General features: G+C 43.8%; 1 protein-coding gene across 1 annotated transcript; it reads right to left on the bottom strand.

The window, feature by feature from the left end:
- Nucleotides 1-1,112: 1,112 nt before the first annotated feature.
- LOC112237424 (centrosomal protein of 112 kDa-like) lies at nucleotides 1,113-19,383 on the bottom strand. Its single transcript, XM_042314541.1, has 8 exons — nucleotides 19,309-19,383; nucleotides 18,598-18,703; nucleotides 18,291-18,481; nucleotides 17,904-18,067; nucleotides 8,157-8,244; nucleotides 5,908-5,988; nucleotides 1,493-1,540; nucleotides 1,113-1,382 (listed from the first exon to the last, which is right to left on the bottom strand). The coding sequence occupies exons 1-8, from the start codon at nucleotides 19,378-19,380 to the stop codon at nucleotides 1,284-1,286; spliced, it is 849 nt and encodes a 282-aa protein (XP_042170475.1). The 5' UTR covers nucleotides 19,381-19,383; the 3' UTR covers nucleotides 1,113-1,283.
- Between the last annotated feature and the right edge of the window lie 3,572 nt (nucleotides 19,384-22,955).

The following is a 22,955-nucleotide window of genomic DNA, read 5'->3' as shown; positions in this document are numbered from 1 at the left end:
TTGATGATGTTTTAAAAATGTAATTCAATTTAGAATAAGGCTATAAAGTCATTTTTGGGGAAAAAGTCAAGGGGTCTGAATACTTCCTGAATGCACTGTACATGTACAGTAGGTATGAAAAAAGTGACTATGAATAGATAATAAACAGCGAGTAGCAGCAACGTAAAAGGGGTCAAGCATTTGCATAACTGTTTAGCAGTCTTATGACTTGCGGGTAGAAGCGGTTAAGGAGCCTTTTGGACCAAGACTTGGTGCTCCGGTACCGCTTGCCTGGCCCCAGTGATGTACTGGCCCGTACACGCTGCCCTCTGTTGCGCCTTGCGGTCAGATGCCGAGCAGTTTTCATACCAAGCTCTCAATGGTGTAGACATCAAATTCGTTGAGAATCTGAAGACCCATGCCAAATCTTTTCAGTCTCCTGAGGGGAAATAGGCGTTGTCATGAACACTTCACTACTGTCTTAATGTGTCTGAACCATGATAGTTTGTTAATGACAGGACTTAGTGCCTGCAAGAAACTTGAAGCTCTCAACAAAAGGAGGAGAGGAGACTAGTGGATTAGTGTCCCGCTCCTTGAAAGTGTCAGCTTTAGCCTTTAGCTCAGTGCGGATGTTGCCTGTAATCCATGGTCTCTGGTTGGGATATGTACTTATTGGGATGATGTCGTCGACGCACTTATTGATGAAGCCGGTGACTGATATGGCATACTCCCCAATGCCTTCGGCTGAATCCCGGAACATATTCCAGTCTGTGCTCTTAAAACAGTCCTGTATCTTAGCATCCGTGTCATCTGACCAATTCCGTATTGATCGAGTACTTCCTATGCTTGAGTTTTTGCTTGTAATCAGGAATCAGGAGGATAGAATTATGGTCAGATTTGCCAAATGGAGGACAAGGGAGAGTTTTGTACGCATCTCTGTGTGTGGAGTGAAGGTGGTCTAGAGTTTTTTCCCCCTCTGGTTGCACATGTGACATGCTGGTAGAAATGAGGGAAAATGGATTTAAGCATTCCTGCATTGAAGTCCCCGGCCACTAGGAGCCCCACTTCTGGGTGAACATTCTCTTGTTTGCTTATGGCCTTATACAGCTCGTTGAGTGTGGTCTTAGTGCCAGCATCGGTTTGTGGTGGTAAATAGACTACTATGGAAAATATAGATTGAAACTCTCTTGGTAAAGAGTGTTGTCTACAGCTTATCATAAGGTACTCTACCTCAGTATTGATTGAGGTACTCAACAGGTATTGCTTTCTGGAATGGTTGATGGTTATTAGATGGCTGTCTATGGTTAGGTGGGTGTTCTAGTGCCCACCTCTTTCTCCTGTCTTGCTACTGGGGTCTGCTCATCAGTCCCGGTGCTGTTCTTCAGGCTGGATTTGAGGAATATCTACAGTATGGAAATGAAAGAGTGGGTAAGAAAGAGACAGGGGGAGAGAGTGAGGAAAAGGTAACAATTATCTGCCCTCAACACACATGGGAACCCTCCCTTACACTTACCGGAGACAAGGGGATAGGGTTCTCTCTCAAATACCTGGGGTTCTCAATCTGCAAGAGAACAAGAAAAGAAACAGAAAAAAGGCCCTTTACTTATTTTGCATCTCCTCCTTTTTCTCAAGACAAGGCTCCAGCACACACACACACACACACACACACACACCCTCCTGACCTCCGCCCTCGGTTTGTCTTAAACAATACAGGACTTCAAACTTCAAAGGCCAGCACTTAACACACAGTTAGTTTCTTCCCTCAGCTCTGACTGTTTACAGAAAGGGAATACCTCGGGCCACTTCAAGGCATTGTGTGTGTTCAGCTCAGCTAGGCCCATTTCCGCTTGGCTCCTCTTTCTGCCAGTCAGCCCTTTTGTCAACCCCTGTTACTCCGTAAGCTATCCATGACGCGTCTATCGGCCCAGAGAGACAGATGTGTATACATACTCCCTCACCAAACACGCCCGCTCTGTCCCCTTTGATTACACAGGGAAGAAAGAACACAATGAGACTGAAGAGACGGCTAACAGGAACGACAACTCTGACGTCAGCCCACCTTAGAGTGTGTTAAGACACAAGTGGACTGACTGACATGGCTATGGAGTAAAACCATCAATGGTTCAACTCTGATAGGGGATTAAGCCGGGAGGAGAAACTGTACTGTAGTGAGTCGACGGAGTTGGCGGTTTCATCTAATTTCATTCTCCTTCTTCTCCTTTCCTCTTGTTGTGAGTGACCTCCTTATTTCTCTATGAACTTCCCAGGCAGCTTCACACAGTGTGGAAGACAGCTGCAAGGGGCAGGCGGGATCACAGCTTTCTGAAACAGAGATCCTCTGACTTTGTAGATGACAACAAATGACAGAGAGAGAGAGGAAATAGTTCTACAGCTAAGGCTCAAAGGGCCAGGGAGGGGCGAAGGACAGGAGTAGAGTGTGTGTGTGAGTATGTGTGAGTGTGTGTGTGCGTGAGTGTGTTTGTGCGTGTTTTCTCTATGGTGTGAAGGTTCAAGTTGGTGAGCTCATTCAGTAATCCTAAATGAATGGGGGACTGAGGCCTGTTTGAAGGCCCAGAGCTGGAGACCGAACTGGTCTGAACTAAATGACATGTCAGTAAGACAGTGGACATCCAGTATACTCCAGAACGACCAATCGTTCAATACTAAACAGGCAGTGGCTGGACAAACCTCTGCCCTCTGAGCATAGAGTTGGTGCAGAGAAACACTTGTGTTTAACCTCTGACACCCAGTTCAGCAGATCAGGCTTATAAATAAAAGTGATTATAAAGTCTTAACAACATTTTTGAATATTGAAAGACGTCCCACACTTACCTCCCTCTCTGTGGAGCGGAGCGGCCCACATCCAACTCTGACCATGGGAGGCCCACATGCCAAGGCTTGCAGGGCAGGGCCAGACCAGACATTGGTGGTGAAACATAAACTGGTGCTAGACTAAACTAAAGTGTGTGTTTGCTTGTGATGTCTGCCCAGCACTGGTACTGGATCCTGTCTGTGGCATTCTCCCTGACAAGGACAGATGGATGAGGCGGCCGCAGACAGAGGAGAGAGAAGAGAGGAGAGAGGAGAAGAAAGGAGAGCCACTCCACATCAAGGACCTACCGCTCAAGCCAAACAAACACACGTTGTGATGCATCACTTCCTAACGTTGACCCAACGTTGGGCAACAGGTCTGTGAGGCAGACAGGGACAATCGACTGGACTATGAGGGGAAAGACTGCGGTTGTTCTGTTCTCTCCTAAAGGTGAGAGGGAGAGACCTGGCTAGGTGGCTAGATGGCTCTGGGGTACAGACATTTCAAAGAGGATACCAGAAAGGTTTAAACAAAGCATGACCAGGCAAGACAGAATTACATTGAGGCAGCAGAGAATGCTGCAGACAGCTGGTAGTTTCAGCCACTGCAGACCAAACATCCTGCTCTTAACTCTGTCTATGTTCCACAGTGCAGAGAGCACAGCCACACAGCTTAACTCTGTCTATGTTCCACAGTGCAGAGAGCACAGCCACACAGCTTAACTCTGTCTATGTTCCACAGTGCAGAGAGCACAGCCACACAGCTTAACTCTGTCTATGTTCCACAGTGCAGAGAGCACAGCCACACAGCTTAACTCTGTCTATGTTCCACAGTGCAGAGAGCACAGCCACACAGCTTAACTCTGTCTATGTTCCACAGTGCAGAGAGCACAGCCACACAGCTTAACTCTGTCTATGCACAGCAGAGAGCACACAGCTTAACTCTGTCTATGTTCCACAGTGCAGAGAGCACAGCCACACAGCTTAACTCTGTCTATGTTCCACAGTGCAGTTCCACAGTGCAGAGAGCACAGCCACACAGCTTAACTCTGTCTATGTTCCACAGTGCAGAGAGCACAGCCACACAGCTTAACTCTGTCTATGTTCCACAGTGCAGAGAGCACAGCCACACAGCTTAACTCTGTCTATGTTCCACAGTGCAGACACAGCTTAACTCTGATGTTCCACAGTGCAGAGAGCACAGCCACACCGCTTGTTCCACAGTGCAGAGTACAACCACCTGTAGATCTATTATAGATGATGCTGGTGGTAGTGGAGGCTAGGGGAGCATTGCCAAGCACACTGCCTCTTATCATTATAACTACCACAACACAGAGCAGAGCAGGGCTTCACATCCCCATCTGATACAGGGAGAGAGATGAGAGAGAATCATCAACTTCATCAAAAAAAGAGAGAGACCCGTACAGGTGGAGGGGGAGAGAGAGGGAGAGAGAGGGAGAGGGTGAGTGAAAGAATAAATAAGAGAATAAAGACAACATCAGTGTACTGCTTATCTCTCCCAGGTCCAGTGACTCTCCAGACACAGGAGATAAGACAGGAACACAGCTAAAGACTCTCAGTCTCCCTCTCCTCCTTCCTCCTCCATCTCTAGCCCTCATCTCACTGCTCTCTGACTGTATCCCTGTGGTCTGACAGACACTGCAGCTGTGTAGGTGCTAGTCAGTAGTTGTGTGTCAGTGTGACAGGCAACGTGTAGTCTACTGGGCATGGGGTACTCTCTCATCCAATGGTGGTATATTTCATATAACCAACCTGGAACTGGCTGTGACTGCAATATGCTTCTCAGGCGTCTAGGGCTCCCCCTCTGCTTCAAACAAGCAGGAATTGTAATCCAAACCCTGGTGTGAGAGGCCTATATACTGTACTTACGATGTTTACAGACATGGAATAAATTAGGGACGATTTTTAGCAGGACACAACGTTTTGGGACATTCAGACAGAAATACAGTACATAACCTAAAGTATGTGGACACCTTCTCATCGAACATCTCATTCCAAAATCATGGGCATTAACATGGAGTTGGTCCCCCCTTTGCTGTTATAATGGCCTCCACTCTTCTGTGAAGGTTTTCCACTAAATGTTGGAACATTGCTGCGGGGACTTGCTTCCACTCAGCCACAAGAGCATTAGTGAGTTCGGGCCCTGATGTTGGGCGATTAGGCCTGGCTCGCAGTCAGCGTTCCAATTCATCCCAAAGGTGTTCAATGGGGTTGAGGTCAAGGCTCTGTGCAGGCCGGTCAAGTTCTTCTCCACATATCTCGACAAACCATTTCTGTATGGACCTCGCTTTGTGCACGGGGGCATTGTCATGCTGAAACAGGAAAGGGCCTTCCCCAAATGGTTGCCACAAAGTCGGAAACACAGAATAGTCTTTACACCACACCAGCCGACGCTTGGCATTGATCTTAGGCTTGTGTGCTGCTGCTCGGCCATGGAAACCCATTTCATGAAGCTACCGACGAACAGCTAGGGTGCTGACATTGCTTCCAGAAGCATTTTGGAGCTCAGTAGTGTTGCAACCGAGGACAGTGTTGCTCCTAGACGTTTCCACTTCACAATAACAGCACATACAGTTAACCAGGGCAGCTCTAGCAGGGAAGAAATGTGGCGAAATGACTAGTTGGAAAGGTGGCATCCTATGACGGTGCCACATTGAAATTACTGAGCTCTTCGTTAAGGCCATTCTACTGCCATGTTTGTCTATGGAGATTCCATGGTGGTGTGCTCGATTTTATACACCATTAGTAATGGGTGTGGCTGAAATAGCCGTATCCACTCATTTGAAGGGGTGTCCACATACTTTTGTATATATAGCACAGAAGGTTGGTGGCACCTTATTTTGGGGAGGACGGGCTCGTGGTCATGGCTGGAGCGGAATAAGTGGAATGGTCTCAAATACATTGATACAATTTAATTTGCTCTGTTCCAGACATTATTATGAGCCGTCCTCCACTCAGCAGCCTCCAGTGATATGTTGTGTATGTTATGCATGCTTATCGGACTAGAATATGGAATCATGTTGGCTCTATTCGTGGCATTTCTATCTGCCACGTTCAACAACGTTTGGCTACTGAATGTGGCCCTGGCAGACATACCCCCAGGTTCCAGCTGTTGAGGCGAGTTTCCAGTTCACTGTCGTCAGGAGACGGCACCACTGGCTTCCTGTGGCCATCCACCTAGGGACCAAAGAGAATAGGTGATATTGAGTGTGGGACAACAAGTGCACATACTGTTCAGTAGGGTGTGTTGTATTCTTATCACCCAGCCCCACACAACTGCTTCTCCAACCCTTCTTTACTATACTCTCCTCCCTTCCTCTCCCCTCCATTCCCCTTCCTTACTCTCCTCCCCTCCTCTCCTCTCCCCTCCATTCTCCTTCCTTACTCTCCTCGTCCCTCTCCTCTCTTCCATTCTCCTTCCTTACTCTCCTCCCTTCCCCTCCATTCCCCTTCCTTACTCTCCTCTCTCCTTTCCTCCATTCTCCTTCCTTACTCTCCTCCCCCACCCTCCTCCATTCTCCTTCCTTACTCTCCTCCCCTCCCCTCCTCTCCCCTCCATTCCCCTTCGTTACTCTCCTCATCCCTCTCCTCTCTCCTTTCCTCCATTCTCCTTCCTTCCTCTCCTCTCCCCTCCCCTCCATTCCCTTCCTTACTCTCCTCTCTCCTTTCCTCCATTCTCCTTCCTTACTCTCCTCCCCTCCCCTCCATTCCCCTTCCTTACTCTCCTCTCTCCTTTCCTCCATTCTCCTTCCTTCCTCTCCTCCCCTCCTCTCCCCTCCATTCCCCTTCCTTACTCTCCTCTCTCCTTTCCTCCATTCTCCTTCCTTCCTCTCCTCCCCCTCTCCCCTCCATTCCCCTTCCTTACTCTCCTCTCTCCTTTCCTCCATTCTCCTTCCTTCCTCTCCTCCCCTCCCCTCCATTCCCCTTCCTTACTCTCCTCTCTCCTTTCCTCCATTCCCTTCCTTCCTCTCCTCCCCTCCTCTCCCCTCCATTCCCCTTCCTTACTCTCCTCTCTCCTTTCCTCCATTCTCCTTCCTTACTCTCCTCCCCTCCCCCCCCTCCATTCCCCTTCCTTACTCTCCTCTCTCCTTTCCTCCATTCTCCTTCCTTCCTCTCCTCCCCTCCTCTCCCCTCCATTCCCCTTCCTTACTCTCCTCTCTCCTTTCCTCCATTATCCTTCCTTACTCTCCTCCCCTCCTCTCCCCTCCATTCCCCTTCCTTACTCTCCTCTCTCCTTTCCTCCATTATCCTTCCTTACTCTCCTCCCTCCTCTCCCCTCCATTCCCCTTCCTTACTCTCCTCTCTCCTTTCCTCCATTCTCCTTCCTTACTCTCCTCCCCCCACCCTCCTCCATTCTCCTTCCTTAGTCTAGTCTTCCCTCTCCTCTTTAACTCCTCTTCCTCTCTCCTATCCTCCTCCCCTTTCCTCCATCCCCCCTACCCTCCTCTCTCCCATTCTCCTTCCTTACTCTCCTCTTCTCCCCTCCTTCTCCTCTTTGCCTCCCTGTCCTCCTCTCCTCCTCCTACCCACGCCAGATGTTTGGCGGTTCCAGACCATTACCGTCCCCGTCCTGTCCCCCTGCAGTCTAAATTCCAGTCCAGGGGTCACAACGCTCTCCCCTCTGTTGTTTTGCTCAGTCTTTTGTTACAGGGCGCCCCACTCCTGAAACGCTGTTATATAATGTGAACTTTATGTGAACGTTGTGTGAATGTTATGCAAACGTTTCCAGAGTGCTGCTGTTGATTCAGGATCAGGTTTTGTGAACATTTCGTATATACGTTATAATGTGAACATTTCCAGGGTGCTGTTGTTTTTCGGGTCAGGTTTTGCCTGGGGTTGGGTTTGGGGCTTGGTGAGGGTGAGATATAAGAGAAATATCCAATAAAGTGGAAGTGTAGGCATTTTTTTAACCCGACTGAAATTAGGTGGAGGGTGGACCTCTCCCTCTCTCTTTGTCTCTCGTAACAGAACAAGGCACACTGCCAAGTTAACACCTCATATTACACAGACAAATGACGTAAATACCAGGCTGATTAAAATGGTCATAGTCCTGATTCATCGCCTGTAAATGTCATCCACAGTGTTTATTATCATTGATATCGCGGTATGCCAAGTACGAGTGTCACGCACGGTGTAATGTCATACTCTCTGTGTCGCAGCCATTCAACCTACCGTGTGAAAATACAATCAATGGTATGATATGATGGAGAACGTCATCACAGAATAGAATATGTCCTGCCTGAAATGTAAGACTCCGTAATTACAAACTCAGTAACTAAGATAAAATAGGCTAAATGTAAAGAGTTGCCAAGTAGTGACAAGGAGTGTTGTAGAGTACTGCTGACCCCTTTGTTGTGGTCTTCAGAAGAGCGTTTCACTGGGCTGGAGGCCAGGGGCCGAGATGGAGACATCTCCTCATATAGCCGTCTTCTCCTGGATACAGAGGGAATGAGAGAGAGAGAGAGAATGTGAGAAAGAGAGGGAGGGAAGGAGAAATGTGAGAAAGAGAGGGAGGGAGATATATAGAGAGAGGGAGGGAAAAAGAGAGATGGAGAGAGAGATTTACATTAGGAAAGATTGAAGAAAACAACTAAATACAAAGATCTGAGTGTATCACTGGTTATATTACAGGAAACAGCTTCACCCAATCACTGGCTTACATTATGTCTATCAATATAATTTGTAACTCATCAAATGTGAGTCGTGCAGTACAGATGTAGGATCTTTATATTTTGACCTGTATTGTCGCAGCAAAATAATACTGCAGGTTTTTGCGACGGCACTTGAAGAAACTTTCAAAGTTCTTGAAATGTTCCGTATTGACTGACCTTCATGTCTTAAAGTAATGATGGACTGTCATATCTCTTTGCTTATTTGAGCTGTTCTTACCACAATACATTTATTTTGCATAACTCATCATGTACACTACCGTTCAAAAGTTAGGGGTCACTAAGACATTTTATTTTTTAAAGAAAAGCACATTTTTTGTCCGTTAAAATAACATCAAATTGATCATAAATACAGCGTAGACATTGTTAATGTTGTAAATGAGTATTGTAGCTGGAAACGGCAGATTTTTTATGGAATATCTGGCTCTAACCAGAATAGAAAGAGGAGTGGGAGGCCCCGGTGCATTTTTAGCAATGATTTAGGAATCCTTGTGGGTAAGTATTAGCTAGGTAGCCACTTGATGTTCGCCGAACTTCAGTTCATGAAAATAAATAGCTAGCCAGCTACTTAACACTGTTGCCCAAAGCTAAGCGTTCATTAAATAGCATAATCTGGCTAAAAAGACCAGTCTTAAGCTCAACAGTGAAGGATTAGGCACAATAGTGGATGCTGGCCTTCTAAAAGTACCTAAAGCATTCAAATAAATTAAATCATGCCATTTAGACTGCAAAATCTGGGTTGTAGCTGAAGCAATAAAATGGGGTATCAGTCTAGTCGGTGACACCCAGAACACAACTGTGCACCAAATATTAATGTTGTAGCTCTTATTGCGGGACTGTAAAATCACCTCCCCAGTCACCATTATGAAACATTCATATTGCACTGTCATTGGGGTATTTACAATGACGGCCTAACCCGCAAAACTTCATTATTTTTAGCAATGATTTAGGAATCCTTGTGGGTAAGTATTACCAGCTAGGTAGCCACTGGATGTTCACCGCTTAACAATGACTGTTCATGAAAATAAATAGCTAAAGCCAGCTACTTGCGAAAAACATCCACTGTTTTTCCACAAAGCTTTAACGTTATAAGCAGCCAGCCAGCATAGAGTTCTGGCTTTTCTGTCAGAGACTGACAGTTTGACCAGAAGATCACGGGGTATGTGTTAAGAGGGCGATAGAGAAGGTGGACCGGGATATTCAGCATCAGAGGCAGGAGAGGGCGCTCTCTGTGTGTCTACATTCTGTTATTAAGTGAGCGAGACTGAATGATACAAAACTTGTATGTTCTCAATTAGTGTCAGTTGAGGTCAAACTTATCATCGTGAAACTAATGGCGTGCATATTTTGTATCCTTTGTGTGTCTCTCTACCAGCTGTAAAAGCAGCCTACGTGAAGACTAGCCGCACACTTTCTTCTCCTCAAGTATGCACGCACACACACACGCACACACACCGGGGCCAGCGAGCAGTGCAATGTCGGGCCTCAAAGTCAACAGGTGGATGAGGATAATTGAATCAGATGTGTCTGGAGTCTGAGGCCCAGAGATCAAAGCTGTGCCAGCCAGGCAGGTCGGGGCTAGGGAGAGAGAGGGGGAGTGTGTGTGTGTGTGTCTCTGCTGCTGCAGCCAGTCTTATTAAAACAGCCTGACATCTATATGCTTCGTCCATGACCTCCAGGTGCAGGAGCCAGAGGCCCTAGGTCTCACCCTCAGGCACCCCAAGGAAGGCAGCCAGACCCTGTGGCACAAACAAGACGCGGACCCCTTAACTCAACCACCTGGAGGCAAGGTCAACGAACAGACTCTGGCCTTACAGGGAAAGACCCGAGGCGGCTAAACAGGTCATTTATAAAAGCTGTTTGATGTCTGATGCTGCAAGGACAATGTTATTGTCACACTTGGCGAGGGGGATGGAGAGGGAGAGGTTAGGGGTTCTCATGTGTGGAGCTCAGATGATAGACAGGAGTCAGGGTGAGTAAATCAGAAAGAAGAAAAACAAAGAGAGAGAAACAGAAGGGATTCACATATAGGGGTTAACAAATATTCATCCTTCCACCTTTGCCTGTTTGCTATGAGGGCAGAAAGACCAGAAATTCCCCTTGTCTATTGTAACAAACGCAACACTTCCACACATGCCGAGTCAACATTCGGCTCCCCCCAACAGATACACACACTTCGTCTCTCTCCCCCTTCTCTCAGAGCTCTCCAAGGAACGCCAAAGACAACAACGTGTCAAGACAATCATGGCGTGTTTAAGGCCTGATCCATAAGTGACATGCGAGTACCAGGAGTCAGCTTCACACCAGGGCCTCTGAGGATGATCTCTTAACCTGGATCAGCTTGCTACCCCCATTCCTTTCACACAGACACAACTAGACTTTATCCGTTGAGAACAGAGAGAACCATCACGGACGACATCACCGGTTCTGCCGGTGAGTAACGCCATCTTGTGGCCAAATCTGGAACTTACTCACTCCAGCCAAACATGGTGTCTCTCCTAGCCAGTTAAAAACAGAGTTTCTAAACCTAGAGGCCCAACAACAGGATACTTCCGAGATTTTAGGAAGATGTTCCTAATGTTTTGTATACTCAGTGTAGAACAGGATTGCCAGATATAGAACAGGATTGCTGATACAGTCTAACCTGCAAGCACCCCAAAGTTAAATGACTACTTGACCTATCACCCCATTGCCTGATTAATGGCATGAGGCAGAGATCAAAAGATCATACATCACAAGGAGTCAAATTAGGTCCCTAGAGTTTTATCTAAATGGGAGAGACACATTAAAGAGCATGTGTACTAAGTCATTTTCTCCATGAGGCCTTCAACCTGTGATCTATACGCTCTTTAAATGCTCTTATCCCAATCAGACACTAGTCAGACAAAATCAAATCCAGCTCTTCAATACAACCAGTGTACTTAGGCTAACTGAGGTAACCGTTAGACATGCTTGTGAAACTGGTCAGACTTGTGACAAGGACATCTCGTACGTCATGCCAACAACTTTTCACAATCAAACGTACGTGTATCTTTAAAGTGACTATACACATAAGCCCACAAACAGAACCATCATGAATCTATCTGACCTGAATGGTTCTTTGGCTCAAGATGCCACTGAATTTTCCACTGCAAGCAACTAGTCGTCCCTATCAACACATGTTTAATGACATTTTCCAAGAACAACTCACCACTTTCCCCTTGGCCCAGATAAAAAAAAGTAGATTCAAAGCATTACAGGTCCCTCCTCCTCATTGTATTGGGCCTAACCATTGGGCACAATGGGTAGGCCCAACGTCTAGTTTTGATTTGCATTTGGTTGAGTTATCAACTAATGTGAAATCAACCAAAAATGTAACCATGTCATTGGATTTAGGTTAAAAGTTAGGTGAAGGCCTCCAGAGTGGCGCAGCGGTCTAAGGCACTGCATTGCAGACTTGCGGCGTCATTACAGCCTGGGCTTAAATCCCATAGGGCGGCGTCCCATAGGGCAGCGCACAATTGGCCCAGCATCGTCCAGGTTAGGAGAGGGTACGGCTGGGGGCTTTACTTGGCTCATCGCGCTCTAGCGACTCCTTGTGGCGGGCCGGGCGCCTGCAGGCTGACTTCGGTTGTCAGTTGAAAGGTGTTTCCTCCGACACATTGGTGCAGCTGGCTTCCGGGTTAGCGGACTGGTGTTAAGAAGTGCGGCTTGGCGGGACATGTTTCGGAGGACCCATGACTCTACCTTCATCTCTCTCGTGCACGTTGGGGATTTGCAGCGATGAGACAAGATCGTAATCACGAAATTGTGGAGAAAAAATACTAAATTCCCTTACGTTGATGACTTTTTCAAATCCAATAATTTTTCCACATTGATTTTATTTTGTTTAAATGACATGGAAACAATGTTTTTGCAGTGGGTAGCAGCCTAGTTAAGAGATTTGCTAAAGGGCTCCAAATTAATGCTTGTCCTCTTGTCCGGGACAAGTTTATATATATATATATTTAAGACAAGAAGAATAAGCTATAGATTTAAGTTGTCCGAATGGAAACAAAAAAATGTATCACAAAAATCACAATATCAAACAAATACAACAATCAGTATTGGATCAGAGGCTAACATTGGAATAATATTCAAATATATTTTTCATGTACATAAAAAAAACATTTTTAAAGCCTAGATGTCATAGTGTAAGTGATATGCATATTGGCTACAGCCTCATGTCCAAACCAACGCTGACATGAGGGAGGAAGCAAAAAATGTAGCCAAACTTTAATGAGACTTTTAATTACATAAATATAGGCTAAACACCAGTCATGTTAGACAAAAATAATGAAGGATAATTAACATCAATGTCTATAAGCTTGATTCTGTCGACATGCTGGAGGAAAAGTTCGTTCAGATCAAATGGTCACACGACGGAGAGTGAAGGAAAGGGAAAGAAAGACAGTGCCTGTTGCCCACCGGACATCCCCCATCTTTAATCTAAGAGGAGGTGGTTAGCATTTGGAAACTATTTAACCTGTCACACCCTGACCATAGTTTGCTTTGTATGTTTCTATGTTTTGGTTGGTCAGGGTGTGATCTGAGTGGGCATTCTATGTTGGATGTCTTGTTTGTCTATTTCTATGTCTGGCCTGATATGGTTCTCAATCAGAGGCAGGTGTTAGTCATTGTCTCTGATTGGGAACCATATTTAGGTAGCCTGGGTTTCACTGTGTGTTTGTGGGTGATTGTTCCTGTCTCTGTGTTTTGCACCAGATAGGACTGTTTTAGGTTTTCGCACGTTTGTTGTTTTGTTAGTTTATTCGTGTACAGTTTCTTTATTAAAGTACAATGAATAACAACCACGCTGCATTTTGGTCCTCCTCTACTTCACCTAAAGAAAACCGTTACATAACCATAAACTTAAATAGTTTAAAACCTAGATGTTTTATGTCATTTTATGAAGTGGGTCTTACCTTGTTTCAAAGTAGCCTAGCCAAAATACAACAATAGAAATGTTGAGGGAATTACTTTATAAACACTTAATACGCCATTGAAAACAGCATTTTTCTCATGTTCTATTGGTTTTCAAATCAACATTATTTTACTGTCCAGCAGCCAAAGGAATAATTCTAGTCACTTTAGTAACCCATGCTAGTTAGATCTCCCTTTCCTAATCTGTGTCACATGAAACCACTTGCGCATCCGTGTGCTTTTGAGAACAGTGTTTCCCTGCCAATTGCATTTAGGAACATTTGCCCATAGCTTACAACCAAGTGTGCATTTTTAAGCTTATAATATGAAGAAATAAAACTTTATCAACATTTTAGGGTAAACAGACTGATCTGATGTATCAGACCTTATTGCTTTTCTTTCATGTGCAGCGGTTGTATGAATTTTGGGTCAGTCATCCTAGAACTGTCCCAGTTTTGAACCGTAGACATATTTTTTGGTGTTCCAGGGAAAATGGGAAGCCATTAATTTCAGCCCTGGAGGAAATTATTTATCTTTATTATTTATAAAGACATAAAAAGCATTTGGTTGTAATTGTAATGTTGCAATGTATTATAGGCTACCAAGTGTGGCCAACCATCCTCCAGGAAAGCCTTAAAGGGGCAGTGTTGTGTTTTGAGATAGGCTTGACTATGCAAAGAGTGTAGCCTAGATTTTTGTCTGATTCTCTATGGCAGTGGTTCCCAAACTTCTTATAGTCCCGTACCCTCAAATGTTGTTTTTTGCCATCATTGTAAGCCTGCCACAAACACTATACAATACATTTATTTAACATAAGAATGAGTGTGCGTTTTGTCACAGCCCGGCTCGGGGAGGTGACAAAGAGATCTTATAGGACCAGGGCACAAATAATAATATTCAATAATTTTGCTCTTTATTTAGCCATCTTACATTTGAAAATTTATTTGCTCATCAAAAATGGTGAATAACTCACCACAGGTTAATGAGAAGGGTGTGCTTGAAGGATGCACATAACTCTGCAATGTTGGGTTATATTGGAGAGTCTCAGTCTTAAATCATTTTCCACACAGTCTGTGCCTATATATAGTTTTCATGCTAGTGAGGGCCGAGAATCCACTCTCACATAGTTACGTGGTTGCAAAGGGCATCAGTGTCTTAACAGCGCGATTTGCCAAGGCAAGAAACTCTGAGCGCAGCCCTATCCAGAAATCTGTCAGTAGCTTCTGATTAAATACAATTTTCATAAAACCACTTGTTGCAATTTCGATGAGGCTCTCTTGTTCAGATATCACTAACTGGACTGGAGGCAGGGCATGAAAGGGATAACGAATCCAGTTGTTTGTGTCGTCCGTTTCAGGAAAGTACCTGTGTAATTGCGCACCCAGCTCACTCAGGTGCTTCGCTATATCACATTTGACATTGTCTGTAAGCTTGAGTTCATTTCCACACAAAAAATCATACAATGATAGAAAGACCCATGTGTTGTCCTTATTAATGCAGACAGAAAAGAGCTCCAACTTCTTAATCATAGCCTGAATTTTGTCCCGCACATTTAATATAGTTGGGGAGAGTCCCTGTAATCCTAGATTCAGATCAATCAGGGAAGAAAAAACATCACTCAGATTGGCCAGTCGTGTGAGAAACTCATCATCATGCAAGCGGTCAGACAAGTGAAAATCAAGGTCAGTAAAGAAAACTAAGCTTGTCTCTCAATTCAAAAAAATGTGCCAATACTTTGCCCCTTGATAACCAGCAAACTTCTGTTTGTTGTAAAAGCGGTACATGGTCGCTGCCCATATCATAGCGCAGAAAATACACGAGAATTCAGGGGCCTTGCTTTAACAAAGTTAACCATTTTCACTGTTGTATCCAAAACGTATTTCAAGCTGTCAGGCATTCCCTTGGCAGCAAGAGCCTCTTGGTGGATGCTGCAGTGTACCCAAGTGGCATCGGGAGCAACTGCTTGCACGCGCGTTACCACTCCACTATGTCTCCTTGTCATGGCTTTTGCGACATCAGTACAGATACCAACATGAGCAGCAGCTACGTTTGGCTACATACGGAACGTTAGTGGAATTCCCGTGAGTAAGGGTTAATGTGATTGGATGTTAATTATTTGACATTGTTATTACGCTGAACACTAGATGGTCGCATTTTATTTTTGGCAGTGAAACGAGCCTACTTAGGCGAGAAAAATACCTCACCCAAATGTATAGCCCCGTTGGAAAGTATAAATGGACTGTTTGAAAATGTGCAGATTGTTTATTTTTTATGTGAATTTTTTTGTGTGTTTATTTGGCATACCTCCGACAGCATTGCGTGTACCCCAGTTTGGGAATACCTGCTCTATGGTTTAAAAAAAATTGAAAAACGTTATGCTTTTATTTTATAAAGTGGTTCATTGCATCATAAAATTATGTGTTAGAGAACTACTGTAATTAACGTATTGTAAAAAATAATTAAATAATTAAAAGTAGCCGAGACAATGTTTCAGAATTCACAGGCAGTCCAGCATATTTAGGTTGGAGGAAAAGTCAATGCAAATAATTGTTGAAGTCAAATGTTCTGCTGACAAGTCCACAACAATTAGCCACTTTTTTTCAGACTACTTAAGAACCTAGAAACAGGAAGTCTAGGGACCATGCAGTAGCCTATACAAAAATACAAGTGTCCACTGTCCATATCTGATTGCACTGTCATGAGGTATTCTGTCAAGCTGCCGAAAACAATGCAGACTGCTCAAAAAGAGCACAACCATGTCGATTATGTTGTGTAAATTCAACGAAATAGCTACGTCAATGCAATGTGATTACATTAATTAAAAACAAGTTACATGTAATCGAAAATGTAATCTCCGTAATCCCCAAAAGTAATTATTTAGCATGAGGGCCATAAACAATAACTAGTAATGCTGCAAACTCCAAGAAAGGTTCAAATCTACCCTTTCTGGTAAATAGAGTTATAAATTGCTGAGCTGTAGTCACTTCTCAGGACATAAAATATGATACATCATACAAAATATTTCATATTTGTATTTCCTATTCAACAGAACTGTATGAACAAGGCTTGAAATTACTTATATGCTATCTAAATATAGTATTATCAATTTATAAAACCACTAACTATAAGATGTCACCTTCCTTATAACTGTAAAATACACATTTGTCTGTTGAGTGTTAGAGAAAATTTGCATATTTTCAAAAGGTCTCTCTTGATCAAAATGTCTGCCCCCATCGCTGTAAACGTCTCACAGAGCTCTAGCTTGGCTTCCTGAACTCGTTAGGAGCTTACCTTTCATTTCATATTAATATTGTCTGTCTATGACAAACAAAGTGTTCGTTTAAAATCTAGAATTATTTTAGATAATGGCTATCGACTTGATCTCTCCTGCAGTGCTATGATGTAAGGATTGCAGACATGTGATTTGTCAGTGGCTGTGACGTAGGGTTCAGCCAGGAGTTCATGTACAGTCAGAAGAGCTAACAAAGATGGCAGGAGGGACATCCCAGCTTCAAGTGGTTTCATATTTCCCATCCTAGGTCACACAGGCTCAGAAAATATACTTCTGTGGGAATAAAGGCTATCACTCAGTGTAATGTGGTGTATAACATAGTCAGATTAAACAGGTGAACAGACAGTTTATCATTTACATTAAAGTATGTATGCAACTACTGTAAAAAAACATGTTGAGTAGCTTAGACAATGTTTCAGAATTCAAGGGTAGTCCAGCATATTTAGGTTGTGGGAAAGGTCAATGCAGAATCACAGGTCCCATAAACAGGGGACTTTAAATCTAAGAGGTTTTTAAGTAAGAGGAAATAACTAGGAAACAATGTTGACTCAAACACTTTTGCCCAGAGGGTGAGGTGGTCTATTCCAGAATAAACACTTTTGCCCAGAGGGTGAGGTGGTCTATTCCAGAATAAACACTTTTGCCCAGAGGGTGAGGTGGTCTATTCCAGAATAAACACTTTTGCCCAGAGGGTGAGGTGGTCTATTCCAGAATAAACACTTTTGCCCAGAGGGTGAGGTGGTCTATTCCAGAATAAACACTTTTGCCCAGAGGGTGAGGTGGTCTATTCCAGAATAAACACTTTTGCCCAGAGGGTGAGGAGGTGGTCTATTCCAGAATAAACACTTTTGCCCAGAGGGTGAGGTGGTCTATTCCAGAATAAACACTTTTGCCCAGAGGGTGAGGTGGTCTATTCCAGAATAAACACTTTTGCCCAGAGGGTGAGGTGGTCTATTCCAGAATAAACACTTTTGCCCAGAGGGTGAGGTGGTCTATTCCAGAATAAACACTTTTGCCCAGAGGGTGAGGTGGTCTATTCCAGAATAAACACTTTTGCCCAGAGGGTGAGGTGGTCTATTCCAGAATAAATACTTGTGTGTGTTTGAATTCAGCAGACGTCTACTGTAGCTGGCAGGCATAGCAGTTGAGTATGTAGCTTAAGCTCTAGTCTATGCCAGGGAATAACCTACCTGTGTGTGTTAGAGTAGGCTGTGGGAGAGGACCTGGCCCTCTCTCTGAGCAGGCTGTCCCAGGAGTCGTCACCCTGGCCCAGCTCTCCCGTTACCCAGTCAGGCAGGCCTGCAGTGCTCTGCTCCAGGCCCTGGCCACATAGAGGCTCGTCAAAGTAGATGGACTGGCAATGAGAGTGCAGAGCTGAGTTTAGCCATCTAAAACAGTCAAAAACATATAACATGCAGTCTACAAAGTACTATAAAATGGAATATCATGAATTAAACAAATAAACAAACATAAGCAACATGGGCAGTCTACTAGCAGTATAGAGCAGAAAGTATACTATTTATAGTAGCTTACATCATCAGCGCACTTTAGTACTATACCGAGGATTGTTTGTTTACCATATATGTTGGTAGAGTCTTGAGACTGCCTGACTCTGGCTTGTGGCTGAAAGGGCCCTCCAGGACCCCTCTTCTGAGCATGTGCAGGAGCAGGCGGGCGTACATGTTGCGGTTCTTGCGTCCCATCAGGCCCGAGCCGGATACACCTGGGTCACACAGCTTCTTGATCCACAGGGCACACAGCTGGCGCTCTGATGTCAAATAGGGAGCAAGAAATTACAATCAATGCATTACTAACACATATGACAATTACAATTTATAGAACACTTGCTTTTTAGTAATACAACTCATTTTACTGTAGGCCTACCTGTCTTGTGGGGGAGTTTTAGGACATATGGTTTCATGTCAACCAGGTGATGGTCAAACTCTGAGTCCAGTTTCTCCCATGTCTCTTCTTGTTTGTTCATAATGTCCTGCACATTGGGAATAACACATTTAACGTGTTACTTTCGATTGGTTACTGTGTTTACATGCAAACGTGTCCACTCCGCCCCTCAGAGCACATTTTAGCTATTGCTTCACAAAAACCATGCGCAACTAAACTACTTCAGAACTAGAAGTTTCAATACAAATGTAGCAAGTCTTTGCTGTTACTGTCATCAATTCGGCATCCCTGCATAGAACTAACGTTGGAAGAGTTAGCTGCACACAGACTGAGCCACCAAGCTCAGCTGGCTAATAACAACTGAACCGTTGCTAGACACTTCGACTAGCATCGAGAAGGTGAGGACGGCATATCTATCCTACTAGCTATCTCTCACAACTGAATCTGACATATAGTTAGTTTGCCAATAATGGTGCAGTTAGCTACAGTAGCAATCTGGCTAGCATCAGTTCTGTTGCTAACAGTAGTTCAAGCAGCACGTCAAAACGACAAAACAAAGTGGCCCGCGCACTTAGTATTCACTTCTAATTTGTATAAATGTTACTCGTTAGTTAGATAATTACAATATATTACACTTCAAGCTAACATTGTGCGATAATACTGGAAAAATTAGAGTTATTGGCTTGTTATTACCAGCTTCTGCAGATCTAAACGGTTCAAACTTCTGCTACACAGACTGCGTCCTACGTCACATCCTTTTTCCATAAACAGAAAACGGGAGCGTCCTTGTTGTCATAGAAACTGTCAAGCTGATGAAACGAGTGCTCATGCTGTCATTTCCAAAATGGTACCCTTTCTGTGCATTTGCAAGATGTTGCATTGAGTATAGAGTTAAATACTTGTACATAATTCTGTGATGCAGACCTGCGTTTACTATGCACAGTTCTGTTTGGTTCTAGGTAAAATAAAATACAAATAATAATAATAATAATAATAATTGGAAACCAGCAGTCTAGTCTAGGCCCATTTGTAAATAGTTTCAAATAGAACTATTTACAGGATTTTTTTAAATGTATTTTTAAATGCTTTCAAATACTAAAAAGTCGTTGGATTCGGCCACATTGTTTTAAAATACTGAATGACAAAAAATAAGTATTTAAAATACAAAAATGTAAATATTCATAAATGTATGCCTATTTGAACCCAGGTCTGCTGTGATGTTACTTTCGACTAGTTACTGTATGTTTACATGCAAACATGTACACTCCACCCCCCAGAGTACATTTTAGCATTTTCAAAAATTCCACATAACATTCTACACTATACATAAAGTCAGCAAAAAAAATAAACGTCCTCTCACTGTCATCTGCATTTATCTTCAGCAAACTTAACATGTGTAAATATTTGTATGAACATAAGATTCAACAACTGAGACATAAACTGAACAAGTTCCACAGACATGTGACAAACAGAAATGGAATAATGTGTCCCTGAACAAAGGAGGGGTCAAAATCAAAGGTAACAGTCAGTATCTGGTGTGGCCACCAGCTGCATTAAGTACTGCAGTGCATCTGCTCCTCATGGACTGCACCAGATTTGCCAGTTCTTGCTGTGAGATGTTACCCCACTCTCCCACCAAGGCACCTGTAAGTTGCCGGACATTTCTGGGGGGGAATGGCCCTAGCCCTCACCCTCCGATCCAACAGGTCCCAGACGTGCTCAATGGGATTGAGATCCAGGCTCTTCGCTGGCCATGGCAGAACAGTGACATTCCTGTCTTGCAGGAAATCACGCACAGAGCGAGCAGTATGGCTGGTGGCATTGTCATGCTGGAGGGTCATGTCAGGATGATACTGCAGGAGGGGTACCACATGAGGGAGGAGGATGTCTTCCCTGTAATGCACAGCGTTGAGATTGCCTGCAATGACAACAAGCTCAGTCCGATGATGCTGTGACACACTGCCCCAGACCATGACGGACCCTCCACCTCCAAATTGATCCCGCTCCAGAGTACAGACCTCGGTGTAACGCTCATTCCGTTGACGATAAACGTGAATCCGACCATCACCCCTGGTGAGACAAAACCGCGACTCGTCAGTGAAGAGCACTTTTTGCTCGTCCTGTCTGTTCCAGCGACGGTGGGTTTGTGCCCATAGGCAATGTCGTTGCCGGTGATGTCTGGTGAGGACCTGCCTTACAACAGGCCTACAAGCCCTCGGTCCAGCCTCTCTCAGCCTATTGCGGACAGTCTGAGCGCTGATGGAGAGATTGTGTGTTCCTGGTGTAACTCGGGCAATTGTTGTTGCCATCCTGTACCTGTCCCGCAGGTGTGATGTTCGGATGTACCGATCCTGTGCAGGTGTTGTTACACGTGGTCTGCCACTGCGAGGACGATCAGCTGTCCCCTTGTAGCACGGTCTTAGGTGTCTCAAAGTACAGACATTGCAATTCATTGCCCTGGCCACATCTGCAGTCCTCATGCCTCCTTGCAGCATGCCTAAGCCACGTTCACGCAGATGAGTAGGGACCTGGGCATCTTTCTTTTGGTGTTTTTCAGAGTCAGTAGAAAGGCCTCTTTAGTGTCCTAAGTGTTCATAACTGACCTTAATTGCCTACCGTGTGTAAGCTGTTAGTGTCTTAATGACAGTTCCACAGGTGCATGTTCATTCATTTTTTATGGTTCATTGAACAAGCATGGGAAACAGTGTTTAAACCCTTTACAATGAAGATCTGTGAAGAGTTATTTGGATTTTTAAGAATTATCTTTGAAAGACAGGGTCCTGAAAAAGGTTTATTTTTTGCTGAGTTTACATGGTAAACCAAAATCATGATATTAATAGCAAACATTTACATATTGTCTTTTTTATTTTTGTAATGGAAATGTTTAGGCCTATTATCAATATCATGATTTTGGTGTACTGTTTATAGGGCTAGCTGGATTATTGGTTTGTGAAAGTGATTGAACGTGTTTTTTCAGCAAGCAATGCCATTCTTTATTCATTAGGGTCGTTCACCTAAAGGAGTTTATTTTCTTTGCCTTTGATATTGTAAGTAGAAATTGGGCACCAATAATAAATTTGTTATATTCAATGAATATAGACCACATGGAAAATTCGATCATATGTTTTATATGAATAAACACTAAAAATTCAGCATTATATCATCCCTCTGACTTCCAGGAAGGTTCTTAACCCACTTACCCCAAACGTTTCTCCAAGTTTTCACATCATTGTAAAGCCCTAGTTGCTTTGATAAAGTCATTCCTGAAGAGTATTTATTTCATGTGATTACTGATTCATTTTAAGGTTTAAAAAACAAGTCCCTCATTTTAGTGTCAACCCTGTTATGTAACCTGAACTCTCGTTTTAATATGGTAAAACTATTCCCTTTTAAATATTTGTTTTCAAAATAAACATGTAACATCTGATAGTCAAATCATAATGTAAAAGCAGGTGGGATGGTTCTACTCTTTTTGGCAATTTTCTGGTGTTTTGTAGTGGAAAACTGGGTGAGTTGAGAACATGTAAACTCTGTTACCCATAGATAGACAGGCTAGAAACTTTTTAACAATTTAATTTTCTTGTGTGAAGCTTGCATTCAAGTGCACCTCCCTCTTGCACACAACAAGCTTCCAATTCCCCGTCACAATGGGATTCATGGCTGATTTAAAATGAGATTTAAAATGTTATGGTCAAACCTATTACTTTATTTGGCACTTAATTAGGTACTTACTTTAGTCTTTTTTTTTTACCTCTTGAGATGGGAAAAGATTTTACAAATTATTGAACATGTGCTCTTTATGGCAGAATGTTACAATGAGGTGTAATCCAAAGATTTTTTTCACCAAATCGCACATTTTAAAAGGCACCGAATTGGTGGAACGACCTAGAAATCGATGTGGCGAGGCAAGGTCACGCAGCCTGCTCACGATGAAAATAAAGAAAGTGGTCTGTGCAACAGAGGTAAGATTTGGGAAACAAAGGTTGAACTGGGATTGTCCCAGGTACAAACATATTTGTTACCAGAAATTCTATAGGTCTACCTTTATGAGCTAGCCTAAATACAGATGATTTCCTGAGAATAGCCTACCGCTGTAAGAATAAACTTCATCCACATGATGGCAATGCTGACTTGCAATTTCCAACAGCTGCAGTTCAACACTGGATATCATATTATTGACGTCACTTAGAATGAAAAAGAAGCGCTCAGCGGTGGCTCTAGCAAAAGGGAAACCCGCTGTCCAGTGGCTATTTCGCAGTTGCGGTAGCCTATAGTATTTTAGTGAGCGTGTAGAAATACAAGTGAAGATACCTTGGAGTAAAACTGAACCGTACGACCGT

The sequence above is a fragment of the Oncorhynchus tshawytscha genome, unplaced genomic scaffold (assembly GCF_018296145.1).
Source record: "Oncorhynchus tshawytscha isolate Ot180627B unplaced genomic scaffold, Otsh_v2.0 Un_contig_6904_pilon_pilon, whole genome shotgun sequence".
Lineage (NCBI taxonomy): Eukaryota > Metazoa > Chordata > Actinopteri > Salmoniformes > Salmonidae > Oncorhynchus > Oncorhynchus tshawytscha.
This window is presented reverse-complemented; position numbering and strand designations above follow the sequence as displayed.

Bases quoted from the DNA above. Each gene is read 5' to 3' on its own strand.
- LOC112237424 (XM_042314541.1), bottom strand. From the start codon at position 19,380: ATGGAAAAAGGATGTGACGTAGGACGCAGTCTGTGTAGCAGAAGTTTG. The intron at 18,068-18,290 runs GTAAACAAACAA...TCTCATTGCCAG, and splicing joins AGACTCTACCAACATATATG to TCCATCTACTTTGACGAGCC. The intron at 1,541-5,907 runs GTATGTCTGCCA...GTTCTCTTGCAG, and splicing joins TCAACAGCTGGAACCTGGGG to ATTGAGAACCCCAGGTATTT.